The sequence below is a fragment of the Saccopteryx leptura genome, chromosome 2, assembly GCF_036850995.1.
Source record: "Saccopteryx leptura isolate mSacLep1 chromosome 2, mSacLep1_pri_phased_curated, whole genome shotgun sequence".
In the NCBI taxonomy this organism is placed as follows: Eukaryota; Metazoa; Chordata; class Mammalia; order Chiroptera; family Emballonuridae; genus Saccopteryx; species Saccopteryx leptura.
Genome location: NC_089504.1, coordinates 23,378,278 through 23,394,048, shown reverse-complemented (window position 1 = coordinate 23,394,048; position 15,771 = coordinate 23,378,278). Strand labels below are relative to the sequence as shown.

The 15,771-nt window shown below is 42.4% G+C and overlaps 1 protein-coding gene across 1 annotated transcript; it reads left to right on the top strand.

Annotated features, from left to right (window-relative positions):
* The first annotated feature begins 284 nt into the window (after positions 1-284).
* Positions 285-12,705, top strand: ZNF483 (zinc finger protein 483). The gene is made up of 6 exons (XM_066367439.1): positions 285-369; positions 2,170-2,710; positions 3,889-3,977; positions 4,929-5,055; positions 5,710-5,805; positions 10,978-12,705. Exons 2-6 carry the CDS (start codon positions 2,323-2,325, stop codon positions 12,549-12,551), a joined length of 2,274 nt encoding a protein of 757 aa, XP_066223536.1. The 5' UTR covers positions 285-369; positions 2,170-2,322; the 3' UTR covers positions 12,552-12,705.
* The last annotated feature ends 3,066 nt before the right edge of the window (positions 12,706-15,771 follow it).

Sequence of the window (15,771 nt, the reverse complement as noted above, 5' to 3'; positions counted from 1 at the left end):
AGCCTCGATTTCAGAGAAAGGTAAGGAGGAGAGAGGGACGGAATGGCTTGGAGTTACCAAGGAAACGTAACATCATAGATCAGAAAACCTCATTAGATTTTGGGCCTTCAGGCCTCTGGCGCAGCAATAATTCTCTAGCCGAGCCCACCAGATGCTTCCCAATGATCGCGCGCAACAGGCCAGGGAGGGAGCCTATGGAAAGCACAGGAGTTTCGCAAAGCGAGACAAACGCACTCGGGAATCGTAGTTCTGCACCTATGCGCAAGCGCAGTAGTGGTCTCCAGCCGGCTTGCGCGCGCAGCTACTGCAGGACCAGCTTCTAGAAGCTCATTGCGGTACCTTGGGTCGTTGCTGCGGGTCTTGATGCAGGTAGTGGTTGTCTCGGGCCCCTGGTTTGGGGGCCACGGCCGGGTGGCCGGCTCCGAGGAAGCACTTGGGGAGGGTTGGGGGCGGTGGGCGCCGACCGACCTGGCTATGCACTCCCAATGCCGCAGCTCCCGTGCGAGGTGGGCACTGTCCTAAAAGACTGAGCTTCCTTCCATCCCTTCTCTGCTCCCGGGTCTCGCAACTTAGGTACTTTTGCATTTGGGGCGGGAAAATTCCTTGCTGCGTGTGCGTGTGGGCTTGGGGGAGGAGGGCTGTCCCGTGTATTGCAGGATGTTTAGCAGCATCCCTGGCTCTGCTCGCTGGGTACCAGTAGCATCCTCCTCCCCAGCTGTGCTAACCAGAATGTCTTCAGACGTTGCCAGCGTCCCCTGTGAGGCAAATCCCTAATGGGGGACACCCCATTAGAGAACAACTTTCTGCTGCGTCACATTTTCGCGGTGCTTCTGTTGTACGCTCCCGGGAGACTGAGACAGTGTCTTAGTCACGGCAGAGCCCCGGTACCCAGCAAGGCGCGAGGTGCGTGGTAAGCACCTAATATTTGGCAGGAATAAATGACATCATGCGTACTGTGTGCCGGGTTCTGCGCTGGGAGGTGGGTAATTACTGGTACTGTAGTCGCAATAGGAGGAGAGTGACCTGGCACTTGTTGCGTTGTAGTACGTCTCCGGTTTTATCGTGGTCTCCTGGGTGCTCTGTGGGGGTGAGGGCCCCGTGTAATTGTCTGCACCTGCCTCCATAGTGCCCCGTTCCCATCTCATTGAAGACGTTCAGTTATTTGTAGAATGAAGTAATGTATGGAGAGTGACCTGGCACTTGTTGCGTTGTAGTACATCTCCGGTTTTTTCGTCGTTTCCTGGGTGCTCAGTGGTGGTGAGGATCCCCTCTGATTGTGGGCACCTGCCTCCATAATGCCCCATTCCCATCTCATTGAAGACGTTCAGTTATTGGTAGAATGAAGTAATGTATGCCATTCAGGACAGGCTCTCTTCGGAAGCGCACTTGGGGGTCAGAGAAAGCTTCACACAGGAGGTGACAGTTTTAAAGAATGGAAATACGTTTGCTTGGGGAAGGAAAGAAGACAGCATTCCAAGGAGAGGGAATGGTGCTAATGCAAAGTATGGGAGGGGATAGAGCATCTGGGAACCAGCAGGTAGTTCTTTATGGCTGCTGTGCCCATTGGGCAGCTAGAGCTTGAGAGGTGAGGTCATGGGGCAAGGGTGCTAGGTTATTATGCATGGCCTCTGCGTTTGAATTTTATCTTGAGACAGTTCAGGAGGCTTCATAATTTGCATAGTAGGAGGAATTCTTAGGCTACAGTGTGATGGTGGTTTGGAGAAGCTGATGCTTTGGTAGTTTCAGGAGGATAGAGTGAAGAGGTTCTTAGGAAATAAAACTGCCCGGATTGGGTTATTATGTGAGAAATTGATAGGCAGATGTGAAATCAGTCTTTTGAGTTGAGCAACTGGTGAAAATGTGTGGCCATTCACTGAGAGAGGGCAGGAGTTGTTGATTAGGTTTGTGACTATACTTGTAGCCATGAGCCTTTTCTACTCAGTTTTCCTTATGAGTATTTGAAGAAACTGTTTTCTTGGAGGTTACCTTTAATTACCTGTAAGTAACTCCTCAGCTTTTCCCTACAAAGAAAATTATTTTGATATAGTAGTTGGGCAGAGCTATTTTAGGCCTCTGAAAGAAAAAAAAAAAAATACAACATACACACCCAAACCAAGAACAATGTTTTTAGGACTAATGATTTGTTTCACTTATTTAATATTTTGACAGTTTCTGCAAGACCATAGACTGAATCCTTGAAATCCTTGATATTTTGCTGTGTCTAGTGCCTGTTGGTGGACTGTACTGATACTCACCTAGAGTCTAAAGGGACTGAATTCCTGCTGGTGGTGCATATCGCAAGCCATAGTACCCGTGGAAAAGATGACGACCATCTTCCCCAAGCCTCAGACTCTGGCCTCAAATGAACAAAACAAGGTCCTAAGAATGGACACATGTGGGGATGAAGAAACCATCATCAGTGAAAACACTGCTGACCCAGAGTTTTTCAGACAGAGGTTCAGATGGTTTTGTTACTCAGAGGAGGCTGGGCCCAGAAAAGCCCTGAATCGTCTCTGGGAGCTCTGTACTCAGTGGCTGAGACCAGACATCCACACGAAAGAACAGATTTTAGAGCTTTTGGTGTTTGAGCAATTCCTGACCATTTTGCCGGGGGAGATCAGGATTTGGGTAAAGTCACAACACCCTGAGAATAGTGAGGAAGTGGTGACCTTAATAGAGGATTTGACCCAAGTGCTTGAAGAAAAGAAAGGTGAGACGTATAGATAGAGGGAGGAAGTGGGTGAGATCTCCTGAGCATATGAGAGTAAGGTGGGACTGGGTTTGAATTGGCCCTGCTTTTCACTGTGTTTTCTTGGGCAAGCTGCCTGACCTCTCAGAACCTTAAATTTTTATATATAAAAAGGGCAATTCCATCTTCTCTATAGTTCTGTTGTGAGGATTAAATAAGGTAAGGTACAATACATGGTGGATGCTTAAGACATACTAATTTCTTTCCTTCACCCTTGAGCAAGAGGGGTCTTTAGAACACAGGAGAGAAAGGAATGATTTGACAATATTTGGAGTCACAAGCACATCATCCAGCTCCAGCCAAGCCTTAACTTCTAGCTCCAGCGTGTGGTAGCACATTTCTAGAATGGAGCTGTCCAATATCTGTGATGTTGAAAATGTATTCTGCACTGTTTTGCACTTCAAGTTAAGCATATGACATGTAGCTAGGGCAAATAAGGAACTGAATTTTTAATTAAATAGCCATATGTGGTCCGCAACTATCCTGTGGGATAGTGCAGCTCCATAGCCTTAGCGAACATCTGACTTACATTTTCATAATTACGCTGTTATACATTATATATGTAGGTATGAAATGTAAACTATGAGTTATCACATGATTATATCATTGTAAAATCCTGATGAGAAGATTTCTAGGATGGCTAGCCGGTTGAGAGCATGTGGTTCAACTTTTATAAAATCCCTCCATATGCTACAAATATTCCATATATTTATATTTTTGTATATTATTTACCATATGGCTCTCAATACTTACATGTGACAGTCTGTATTCTACCAGGAGTTCTGAGGTAGATGGGGAAATAGTATTTACCTCCTACTGACTACGAAGAAAACAATACATAAACTATGTGGTTTTACCTCAATGCATATTATAAATATTTTAAAATATTACGCAAATTAAACACATTAAACGGTGGGTGTATGGAATGAGTGAAGTGAGCTGAGGAATTGAAAGGATATTGCCAGGTAGGGGGGAAAGTTTGGGTTTTAATAGGAAACTGTCTGTGGCTCTTTCTGTTTTAAAGAGTAAGGGAAGGCTTGTTTCTGTTTTTTACAACCTGTCTGTCCAGAGACATGTAAGAATTTCTTGTCTGAGGAATTCATTTGAAAGACTAGATGTGTTTTTTCATCCCTTCCTAGGTCCAGGTGCCCAAGATTCTGTTGTTTCCCAAGAGGAGAACCCTGAAGAAGAGAAAACGGTTTCTGTCCTTCCAAGTACTGAGTCCGGGGTGAGCTGCCGTTCACTGGTTTTTATTTTTTAAGTGAATGCTGACTGACATCCTACTGAGTGGTATGGCAATAACTAGACCAAATAATTAAGACAGCTTCCTGTTAACATTCTTCAAAGTTATTCTTCACATGCTGTTTTATTTCAGTTTGGAGATTTTGTCACAAGTCTGACTCTGATAAAAACAGAAACAATTATTTGTTAAAATTAAATAGTTATTCCTGATAAATGAGTCAAGTGAAAATAGGATTATATTTCCTAACATGATAGAAGGAAACATCCCCACCTGGATAATGTTGGGAAATAAAGAGCAGTCATTACATTGCCTGTGAAAAGATAAGGATGTTTTAGCCTCACTGCTATTAATGAGTATTTTCTGAATATATTCTAGCCAATGCACTAAGATAAGAAAAAAAAAATGCCCTGGCCAGTTGGCTCAGTGGTAGAGCGTCGGCCTGGCGTGCGGAAGTCCTGGGTTCGATTCCCGGCCAGGGCACACAGGAGAGGCGCCCATCTGCTTCTCCACCCCTCCCCCTCTCCTTCCTCTCTATCTCTCTCTTCTCCTCCCGCAGCCAAGGCTCCATTGGAGCAAAAGATGGCCCGGGCGCTGGGGATGGCTCATTGGCCTCTGCCCCAGGCGCTAGAATGGCTCTGGTCGCGACAGAGCGACGCCCTGGATGGGCAGAGCATTGCCCCCTGGTGGGCGTGCCGGGTGGGTCCCGGTCGGGCACATGCAGGAGTCTGTCTGACTGCCTCCCCGTTTCCAGCTTCAGAAAAATACAAAAAAAAAAAAAAAAAAAAAAAAATGGGGCAAGTATTGGTAGCTTGCTTTGGAATCCTTAGAAACTTAAAAACTATGAAAACTAATACTTTATATCCTAACCCCTTCTCTGAAATCTTAGGATCTATTTAGGAATAACCCATTGCAAAATGACTGTGTTTGGTGTTCTAGGAATCCATGACATTGAAGGATATAATTGTGAACTTTTCCAGAGGAGAGTGGAAGAAGCTGAAACCTTCTCAAAAGGAGCTCTATAAGGAAGTGCTACTGGAGAACTTTAGGAACCTAGAATTTCTGGGTAAAAACACCTCTTCACAATCTAGCATCTAACCTGGGTATCTTTTGGTCCACTATTATTGAAAGATAAGTGGTATTAACCCTTTATGTAGTGAGTTATTTTTATGCTTGCTGGGACCCCTGGGAGTGAGTTTTGTGGGGGTTTTTTCCCAAAAAATGAAATTAGTTCCAGTTCCAATTTTATTAACTTAAAATTATGTTTGTTTGATAACCAATTTACGGAAACAAGAAGAACATACATTTGCCTTTTTTTAATGTTGCCTTACACATTTTTAAAATAATAATTTTTGTTATCTTGATGATCAGGAGGCATGAGGATGTACATGAACGTTTGTATTACTCAGAGGATTAACTGTTTTGGTTGGGCATGCCGGGTTGATATGATTAACCATAAAAATGGGTCCTGAAAATGTACTTTTCCTACAGTGGTTTCTCCAACAAAAGAGTCTTTGCTCCATTGAATTGGAAACGTTGAGCATGAATTTACTGTCATCAAAGCCATACCTTCCCCCATTTTCTCCTCTAGTTTCAGTATTGGTGTCCGTCTTTGACAGCATCTTCTCCTCCCTGGACGACCAGAAGCCATGTGTGAATGTTGATTGTCTTTGTGCTATGGAAAACAGCCATTTAAATTTTTTTTTCTCTCTATGAGCAGGCTTTGCAGTGTCCAAAATAGATTTGCTATCCCAGCTAACATGGGTTGACATGCCAAGGCTGCTGGAAACAGAAGTCTCAAAAGGCTCTGGACCAGGTGAGTTGGAGAAAAGGAGACAAGGAAGGACATTAAAACAGTTGCTTGCCAGGTCATTTGGGAAGGGCTTTTGAAATGTTGGGTGAGCCATATGCTAAAATTAAAATGCAGCGATAATTAGAATATACACCTTGCCTTCCTGCAATGCTCACTTTAACAGGGGAGACTGTTGCTAGTTTGGGTTCTCTGAGAAGTCCATGGCAAGACATGATCAGCTGTGCTGGAGACTTATTGGGGAAAATTCCAGTGAAAGAAAATGGGGTGGGCTCTGGAAGAGGCCAGGAGCACTGTCAGAGCATGGCCCAGGTCTGACGCCTGCGAAGGAGAGGGAAGGACAGACAGGTGGCAAGAGTTTTAGTCTAAAATGCAGTTTCAGAAAGTTTTGGGGGGGCCTGACCGGACAGTGGCACAGTGGATAGAGCGTCGGACTGGGATGTGGAGGACCCAAGTTCGAGACCCCGAGGTCGCCAGCTTGAGCACAGGCTCATCTGGTGTGAGCAAAGCTCACTAGCTTGGACCCAAGGTCGCTGGCTGGAGCAAGGGGTTACTCAGTCTGCTGAAGGCCCACGGTCAAGGCACATATGAGAAAGCAATCAATGAACAACTAAGGTGTCACAATGGAAAACTGATGGTTGATGCTTCTCATCTCTCTTCGTTCCTGTCTGTCTGTTCCTATCTATCCCTCTCCCTGATTCTCTCTCTGTCTCTGTAAAAAAAAAAGAAAGAAAGAAAGAAAGTTTTTTGGGAAAAAAATGCTTTGGCAAGGTCAAAAAAGAGTCCTCGAGCCAGAGTTGCCTCTCAGAGTCCTGTGTCTCTCAGAAATGGGCCTGCCTGAGTATCCCTGCTGTACTTGTCATTGACTGGGAACAGCCATGGGGAATGCATAGAGCAGCAGCTGGTGCTGTTAGCTGTGAATTAAGTGCCTCAGAGGAGATCTGAAAGGTGCATTTATCACCATAGATACCAAATATCAAAACAAAAGTTCATAATGGGATTTATACTATAATAATGGCATGTATAAGAAGCAATAGAGCACTGGCCAGTGGCTCAGTGGATAGACTGTCTGCCTGGCTCTGATTGTCCCAGGTTCACTTCCCAGTCAGGACACAGGAGAAGTGACCGTCTGCTTCTCACCTTTTCTCCTTCTTTCCCTCCTGCAGCCAGGGGCTCAGTTGGTTCTAGCTGGCCCTGGGTGCTGAGGACAGCTCTGTTGGAGTGGGTCCGCCTCAGGTACTAAAAATAGCTCAGTCCTCAAGCATTGGCCCATGATGGAGTTGCCAGGTGGATCCAGGTCAGGGCATGTGCAGGAGTCTGCCTCACTATCTCCCCTCCTCTCACCAAAAAACAAACAAACAACAAAAACAAAGCAATGAAAAATATAGGAGCAAGAGCTTAATTAACATTTGAATTGAGCCTTGGCCAGAGGCTCAGTAGATAGAGCGTCAGCCCAGCGTATAGACATCCCAGGTTCAATTCCTGGTTAGGGCACACAGGAGAAGTGACCATCTGCTTCTCCCCGCCTCTTTCTCCCCATCTTCCCCTCCTGCAGCCAGTTGTGCAAGGCCTCGGGTACTGAGAATATCTCCTATGGAGTGCAGCAGCCTCAGCTGTTAAAAATAGCTCAGTTCTGAGCATTGACCCCAGATGAGGTTGCCAGGTGTAGCCTGGTCGGGGCACATGCAGGAGTCTGCCGCACTATCTCCCATCCTCGCTAAGAAAAAACCCCAAATAACAAAAATTAAAAAACCACATTTGAATTGAATCTTGAAGGATAAATACAAATTCATCCAGAGTATAGCTGTTTAATATTATCCCATTTTTGTTTAAAGGAATAAAGTGAATATATACATGTATATGTCTGTATATAAAGATATATATGGATTTTTAATATCTGAAGAGCATTCATGTTAATAGTGGTTATCTTTGAGAGATTATATCTTTTTATTTATCCTTTAGGTTAAAATTTAATAATAAATATGTAAATTTTACATTTAAAAATAATTACATATCAATACTGTTTATTTTAATGAAAAAAGACAATAAATTCCTGTGTTATTCCATCTTAACCATCCATTTTAGTCAACCTATTGGCTATTTCCAGTATAGTTATACAAATAATTCCTGGGAGAGTAATTTCAAAAATGGATTCTAAAAATGTTTTGAGTAAAATCTAGCAACATTGGTATATGTATGTATATATTTATATATATACCTCTCCCTTAAATTAAAAATAGCATCATTTAGATGTGCAACATTTTAGGAAGTCATTAACAATAGAATAGAGAAAAAAGTTTTTGACAGGCAAAGCAGAGTCGATGGCCATAATTTATAAGAAGCTCATGTAAAGTAATAAACACAGTCTGTTTGAAAAATGGGCAAAGAACTTGAGCAAATAGCTGATAAAATTAAAAATAACTGACATTGCCCTGGCCTGTTGGTTCAGTGGTAGAGCGCTGGCCTGGTGTGCAGGAGTCCCGGGTTCGATTCCCGGCCAGGGCACACAGGAGAAGCGCCCATCTGCTTCTCCACCCCTCCCCCTCTCCTTCCTCTCTGTCTCTCTCTTCCCCACCCGCAGCCAAGGCTCCATTGGAGCAAAGTTGGCCCGGACACTGAGGCTGGCTCTATGGCCTCTGCCTCAGGCGCTAGAATGGCTCTGGATGCAACAGAGCAATGCCCCAGATGGGCAGAGCATCACCCCCTGGTGGGCATGCCGGGTGGATCCCGGTCGGGCGCATGTGGGAGTCTGTCTGACTGCCTCCCTGTTTCCAACTTCAGAAAAATAAAAAATTAAAAAAAAAATAACTGACATTAAAATTTAAATAGCTATGGATGGGAAAATAATGCTCTCAGTCACTGGTCAGCAATGAAATAATATTTATTTAAAGCAGCAGTAATGTTTATTATAACTCATATTCATAAAGATTTAAACAAGGGTTTTTTTTAAAGATTTTAATTTATTTATTTTTTATTTTTTAGAGAGAGAGAAGTGGGGGGGCAGTGGGAAGAATCAACTCATAGTAGCTGCTTTCCATATGTGCCTTCACTGGGTAAGCCCAGGGGTTTTGAACCAGCGACCTCAGTGTTCCAGGTCAATGCTTTACCCACTGCACCACCACAGGTCAGGCTAAAGAAGAATTTTAACTAGAGATGAGTATTCAGGTACTTCTGCTCACTGTGCATCATGTGATAGTATAACATTTTACCCTTTGGTTCTGTAATTCTCATTTTTATGACTTTTGAGGAAATATTAATAATTTAATAAATATTTAATAAATAAACTAATACATGGTATATTAATATATACATATAGAATGATTATGGAACTGATTAAAATCACCTTTATGAAGAATTACCAATGAGATGGGAAAGAATTTTGAATAAGAAAATCCTACCTATTACATGTAGTTTTCCCATTCTAAAATATAGAGCAATTTCTAGAAGAAAATGTACAATTGTTGACAACAGTTCATTTCTGGATAATAGGACTTTGTGTTTTAATTTTTTTTTTTAATTTTTTTTTTACAGAGACAGAGAGTGAGAGAGAGGGATAGACAGACAGGAACGGAGAGAGATGAGAAGCATCAAACATTAGTTTTTCATTGCGCGTTGCAACACCTTAGTTGTTCATTGATTGTTTTCTCATATGTGCCTTGACCACGGACCTTCAGCAGACCAAGTAACCCCTTGCTGGAGCCAGCGAACTTGAGTTCAAGCTGGTGGGCTTTTTTTTTTTTTTTACAGAGGCAGAGATAGACAGGGACAGACAGACAGGAACAGAGAGAGATGAGAAGCATCAATCATCAGTTTTTCGTTGCGCGTTGCGACTTCTTAGTTGTTCATTGATTGCTTTCTCACATGTGCCTTGACCACAGGCCTTCAGCAGACTGAGTAACTCCCTGCTGGAGCCAGCGACCTTGGGTCCAAGCTGGCGAGCTCTTTGCTCAAGCCAGATGAGCCCGCACTCAAGCTGGCAAGCTTGGGGTCTCGAACCTGGGTCCTTCCGCATCCCAGTCCGATGCTCTATCCACTGCGCCACCACCTGGTCAGGCTAGCTGGTGGGCTTTTTGCTCAAACCAGATGAGCCTGCGCTCAAGCTGGCAACCTCAGGGTCTCGAACCTGGGTCCTCTGCATCCCAGTCCGATGCTCCATCCACTGCGCCACCGCCTGATCAGGCAGGACTTTGTATTTTATAGTTGTCTGTTTAAAAAAACAACTTTATGGAAGTGACAATATAATCTCATGATTAACAGCCAGGATGAATGATGTAGTTAATAAATGAATTCAAAGTTCGAGGAAGGGCTATTATCAGTACTGTAGTGGAGAATGCTCTGTGGAGATTGTAGGGCTTGAACCCTAGACCTTGTCAAGTTTATATATTTGTGATAGTGAAAGTGCGTGGAATTGTACTATAGGGAGTCTGAGGTGTAAAGACTGAAAGAATAGGATTGAAAATACTGTTGTCTATTCAGGGACAGTAATGGATGCCTGATTTGAGTATCCATAAAGTTGATAGGGCCAAATTGTGGTAACCTTTGAAAGTCTAGCATAAATGGTATTTCATATCTTTGGTTTGAGAACATTTGTAAACTTAATGCTATTTGACAGCTTTGAGAAGAGGCACTATAGTATAGGGGTCAAAAGCCCAGGCTTTAGTGTCAGTCTAGGTTAAAAATCTGGCACTGCCACTTATAATATGTGTGACTTTGGGCAAGCTACTTACATTCTATGTACCTGCTTGTCACATGGATAAAACAGGGGTGATAATAATAGAGCCTACTTCATAGAGTTGTGAAGATTAAGTGAAATGCAAATAGTGTTTGCTGTTTGGCCTGGCATTTGGTAAGGATTCAATAAATGTTTACGCTATTGTTATTGTCATTTGATAAAGGAATGGGTGGGTATAGGAAGAATAGGTTTGAACCCATTATAGAAATTTGAAATGCATCTCTAACCGTAAAGCATAAACTTTTCATCTTCCTCAGTATTTTTCCTACCACCTATGTTTACCTACTTTTTCTATATCACTTTTCCCTTCCTTGTTTTATAAGACTCTCTTTGAGAACTCTCCAAGCCATAGTCCTTAGAGTCATAACTGTCCCTGTTCCTGTTTTAGTCTCAAACACAACATCTTCCTTTATTGCAAACAGAAAATATTCTGTTATTTCTTTTAGAGTGTGAACCTACAGGTGAATTGAAGAAATCTGTTCAAAATCAAGATGTTCTCATGGATGAAGCAACCTTAGATAAAATAATAGAAAAGTATCTAATGGGTGGTGATTGTGGCTTGATGGGAGAATCTTCAAAACGTTATGGCAGATTAGAGGAGGGTCATAGCAAGAAGGAATATTCACAAGGAGCAGGTACACAAAAGAAAACTCATGGAAGATTCAGCAAGGGTAAGGAACTTGACCCAGAGAAGGGCCCCTTTGGAAGTAATTTCAAGGAAACTTCAGATATAATTAAACACCTGAAAGGCTACTTAAGGAAGAAAAAATCTCAGAGGTATAATGAATGCAAGAAACGCTTCAGTTTTCATTCAGACCTTATTACGAACCGGAAAGACCACACTGGAGAAAAGCCACGGAAACGTAAAGAAGGCAGGAAAGGCTTAGGTCACTGTTCCTCGCATTCTGAACATCAGAAACCACACAAGATATATTTCGGGACTAAGCCCCAGAAGTGCAGTAACTGCGGGATATCCTTTACTCAAAGCTTATCCTTTAAAAAGAGAAGAGCCTTCCCTATATGTGAGAAATGTCGGAAAAGGGAATGTCAGGAGGCCACTGCAAAAAAAGATGAGAGAGCAGAGACTGCAGAAAAAACCCGTAAATGTAACAAATGTGGAAAAGCCTTTGGCTATAGTACCTCACACACCAAATATCGGAGAATTCACACTGGAGAAAAACCCTTTGTGTGCAGTGAATGTAGAAAGGCCTGCACTGCCAGTTCATCCCTCACCCCACATCACAGGACACATAGCGGAGAGAAACCCTTCAAATGCGATGACTGTGGAAAAGGGTTCACCTTAGCTGCCCACCTCATTAAGCATCAGAGAATTCATACGGGAGAAAAACCCTATAAATGTAAAGAATGTGGGCGACCCTTTAGTGACAGTTCATCTCTTATTCAACATCAGCGAATTCATACTGGTGAGAAACCCTACACATGTAACAATTGTGGGAAATCCTTCAGTCACAGCTCATCCCTTTCCAAGCATCAGCGGATTCACACCGGAGAGAAACCCTATAAGTGTGGCGAATGTGGGAAAGCCTTCAGACAGAATTCATGCCTTACCCGCCATCAGAGAATTCACACTGGAGAAAAGCCGTACTTATGTAATGATTGCGGGATGACTTTTAGCCATTTTACATCTGTAATTTATCATCAGAGGCTTCATTCTGGAGAAAAACCCTACAAGTGTAGTCAGTGTGAGAAAGCCTTCCCTACCCATTCGCTCCTTAGTCGTCACCAGAGGATTCACACTGGTGTCAAACCTTACAAGTGCAAGGAATGTGGGAAATCCTTCAGCCAGAGCTCCTCCCTGAATGAACACCGTCGGATTCACACCGGAGAGAAACCCTATGAATGTGACTATTGTGGGGCCACCTTCAGTCGCAGCTCCATCCTGGTAGAACATCTAAAAATTCATACTGGAAGAAAAGAATATGAGTGCAACGAATGTGACAAGACGTTTAAAAGTAATTCAGGCCTCGCCAGACATCGGGGCTTTCACTCTGGAGAGTAACTCTTGGACTGGAGTAAGGTGGCAGGGATGGGGGACTTTAGTCAAAACTGGCCCTTATTAGAAAATTACCACCACATTGATGAGTAGCTGCAACTTTGAGTGAGTTGGCAGTTAAAAAAAAAAAAAAACTTTCCCATTCACCCCTCTTTGAAAGGATGTCGACTTCTGGAAGATTGTAGTTAGGGCTGTTACATAAAGTCATGTAGAAAGCTAAAATAGCATGAGATGTGAAATGATTGTAAAAGCCAAATATGAACTTAAGAAAGCAGGGGAGGGGTGCCCAGGACCTACCTTTCTAACCTCTTCAGAAGATTTCCCTCTCGCTTCCCCTTCCACAACCATGAAGTGCAATAGAGAACTTGGTGGGCGTCAGATAACCGGAGCTCTGTCCCAATCTGCCGACCAATCTGCTACATAATCTTGGACCAATCATCTGACCTTTCTGAATTTCAGTTTCTGAACTGGTAGAACGAAAGGTTGGGACCAATAATTTCTAAGGGTGTTTTGTTTTGTTTTGTTTTGTTTTTGGTACCTCATTTTATGAAGCCGTGGAAATAAGTTGAACATTTTTGATAAGTTGAATTTCAAGTTTCTCTAGTAGAAAGTGACTCATTTGAGATATTGAACTTCTGGCTTATGTAAGAATGGACAGTACTTTTTGAATACTGGATGCCTTGAATACTTGAATACTTGCTGCTAGAATGCTGTGAACAGAAACAAGTCAATGAAGCTGAAACAAGTTTGCCTTCAGGGAATCTTTTCATTGGACCAAGCACCTTAACCCATTTTCCCTTTGGCTAAAAGGGTTGGGAATCTAGAACTCATCCACCTGCGCCATCTCAGACGTGAGAGTTGCAGTTCTAGGAAGATAGATTAGGGCGGGGGATGGGAGGAAACGGGTGCTGGAAACAGCTACGCTGGACTGGTTGCCTTTTGCAAGATAGAATTTTATTTTTTAAAATTTTGCCTGTACTAAGTACAGCTTCCTGTAGTTGAGTGTAAACATTCTGTATGGCAAAGGTCACAAGCTATAAAGTTGGGCCCTTAGACATGTTTTAGTTGGTCTGCTGGGGAAGGTTGTGTGTGTGTATGTGGAATTAATTGCCACCATTTAAAAAAAAAAAAGGAAATTTTATACTCTCCCCGCCCCCAAACAAAAGGCTTTTCATGAAAAATCTAAGGGATGACACCACTGAGCCCATGTTTCAATGGAATAGGCAGGTGGTTTGGAGCAGCAGCTGCTACCTTTTGTAAGGAATCTTTTTCTACTTGCCAAGTTCTCAGTTACGTAACCTCACTTGCCCACTGTAGGCATTTGGTATTCTGATCCCCTACCATGTAGAGAATGCATCTTCTAAAATCGAAAAGACTCCACTGATAGTATAATTCAGGAAAAGAATATAGAAAGGATAATGAATTTTCACTTTGGTCTTCTGTTATGAGGTTAGACCCCAAAGGAATAGAGGATACAGATATTCGCGGGTTATTCCTTGCTCATGTCATTGGCGGAGTCTGAATAATAGCATCTAACTGGAAGAAGAACTCAACACCCTAAGTCAGGTAGGTTTGGGTCTCAGGTCTGGGGGTTCTGGAGGAGCCCCGCTGACATACTGATACAGAGTTCCTCGAGTTGAAATTTGAGGCAGTGTGTTTAAAAAGAGGACCAAAGCTAAAATCAGCTTACCAAAGTGGAGAGATCCTCGATGCTCGGCTAAGACAGAGCAGTATTTCCTGTGATTTAGTGGGTTCAGGTTTGCATTGCTACCTCGGGATGTTTTGGGTTCTTTCTTTGTGCCCTCACTTCCCCAAAGCCTGTAGTTCCAAGGCTGTTTGATAAATTGATCTGCATAATTATTGCTAAACAGACCAACCAGAGACGTTTAGCCAGAAAGGACTGTGGCTTATGAGAACCGTTCCCCCGGATTTAAGTTTTGTTTTTTATTAAAGATATAAACTCTGTTGTTGTTTTTTCCCTAAGAAGATATAAACCCTGGTTGTTTTCTTTTTTCTGAGAAGATATAATTTATAGAAAGAATTAAATTTGTAAATTCTTGAAAAGAGTTTTGTTCCAGGATGCTTACTTTAAAATGATGACCTTGCTTGAAAAATGTTTTAATGAGTGTCTATTGAAGAAATTTTTTTCAAGTAACGCTTCAAGACAAGGCTTCTCCTGTCCATGAGTTTACTTTTATTTACTTATTTTAGAGTTCTTTTTTTTTATGTGGTAAAATACAACATGAAACTGACCTTTTTGACCCTTCCTGGGTGTACAGTTTGTTGGCATTAATACATCGCTGCATTATTGTGCGGTCGTCATCACCACATTCATCTCCCAAACTTTTTCCATCATCCTAAACTGAAACCATTTACCAATATCTCCCCACTCTTCCCTCCTCCAGGCCTCTGATAACCAGTATTCTACTTTCTGTTTCTTATGAATTTGACTCTCTTAGGTACCACCTAGGAATGGATTCATTCAATACTTGTCCTTTTATGCCTGGCTTGTTTCCCTTAACAATATGTTTCAGGCTCATGTTGTAGTATGGTGTCAGAATTTCATTCCTTCTTAAGACTGAATAAAATTCCATTGTCTGTATATACTGCATTTGGTTCATCCATTCATATTGATAGATAACTAGGTTACTGCCACCATTTTGGGTATTAATAACACTTCTGTGACGGTGTGTGACTATCTGGGTCCCTGCTTTCAGTTCTTTTAGGTAAGTACCTAGAAGTGGAATTGGCTGGGTGTCCTCACAGTTTCATCCTTGTAGTGTGTGACAGGATTTCTTTTTTTTAAGGTTGAGTAATATACCACTGTGTTTACACTACCTTTCCCCCCCTCTTTTTAGCCATTTCTATCTATCAGTACACACTTAGGTTGCTTCTGCCTCTTGACTGTTGTGAATAATGCTGCAGTGAACACGGCTGTGCAAATATCTCTTCATGATCTATTTATTATCAGTCTTTTAGATACATATACCCAGAAGTGGGATTACTGAATTGTATGATAATTCTCTTGAATTTTTTGAGGAACCCTGTTCACCATAGCAGCTGCACCATTTTACATTCCTTCCAATGGTGTGCAAGGTTTCTTCACATCCTAGCAACACATATTATTTTCTGGGTTTTTGGTAGCGGCCATTCTAACATCTGGTTTTGATTTGCATTTCTGTGGTGACTGGTGATGTTGAAATTATTTTAATATGCTCATTAACCA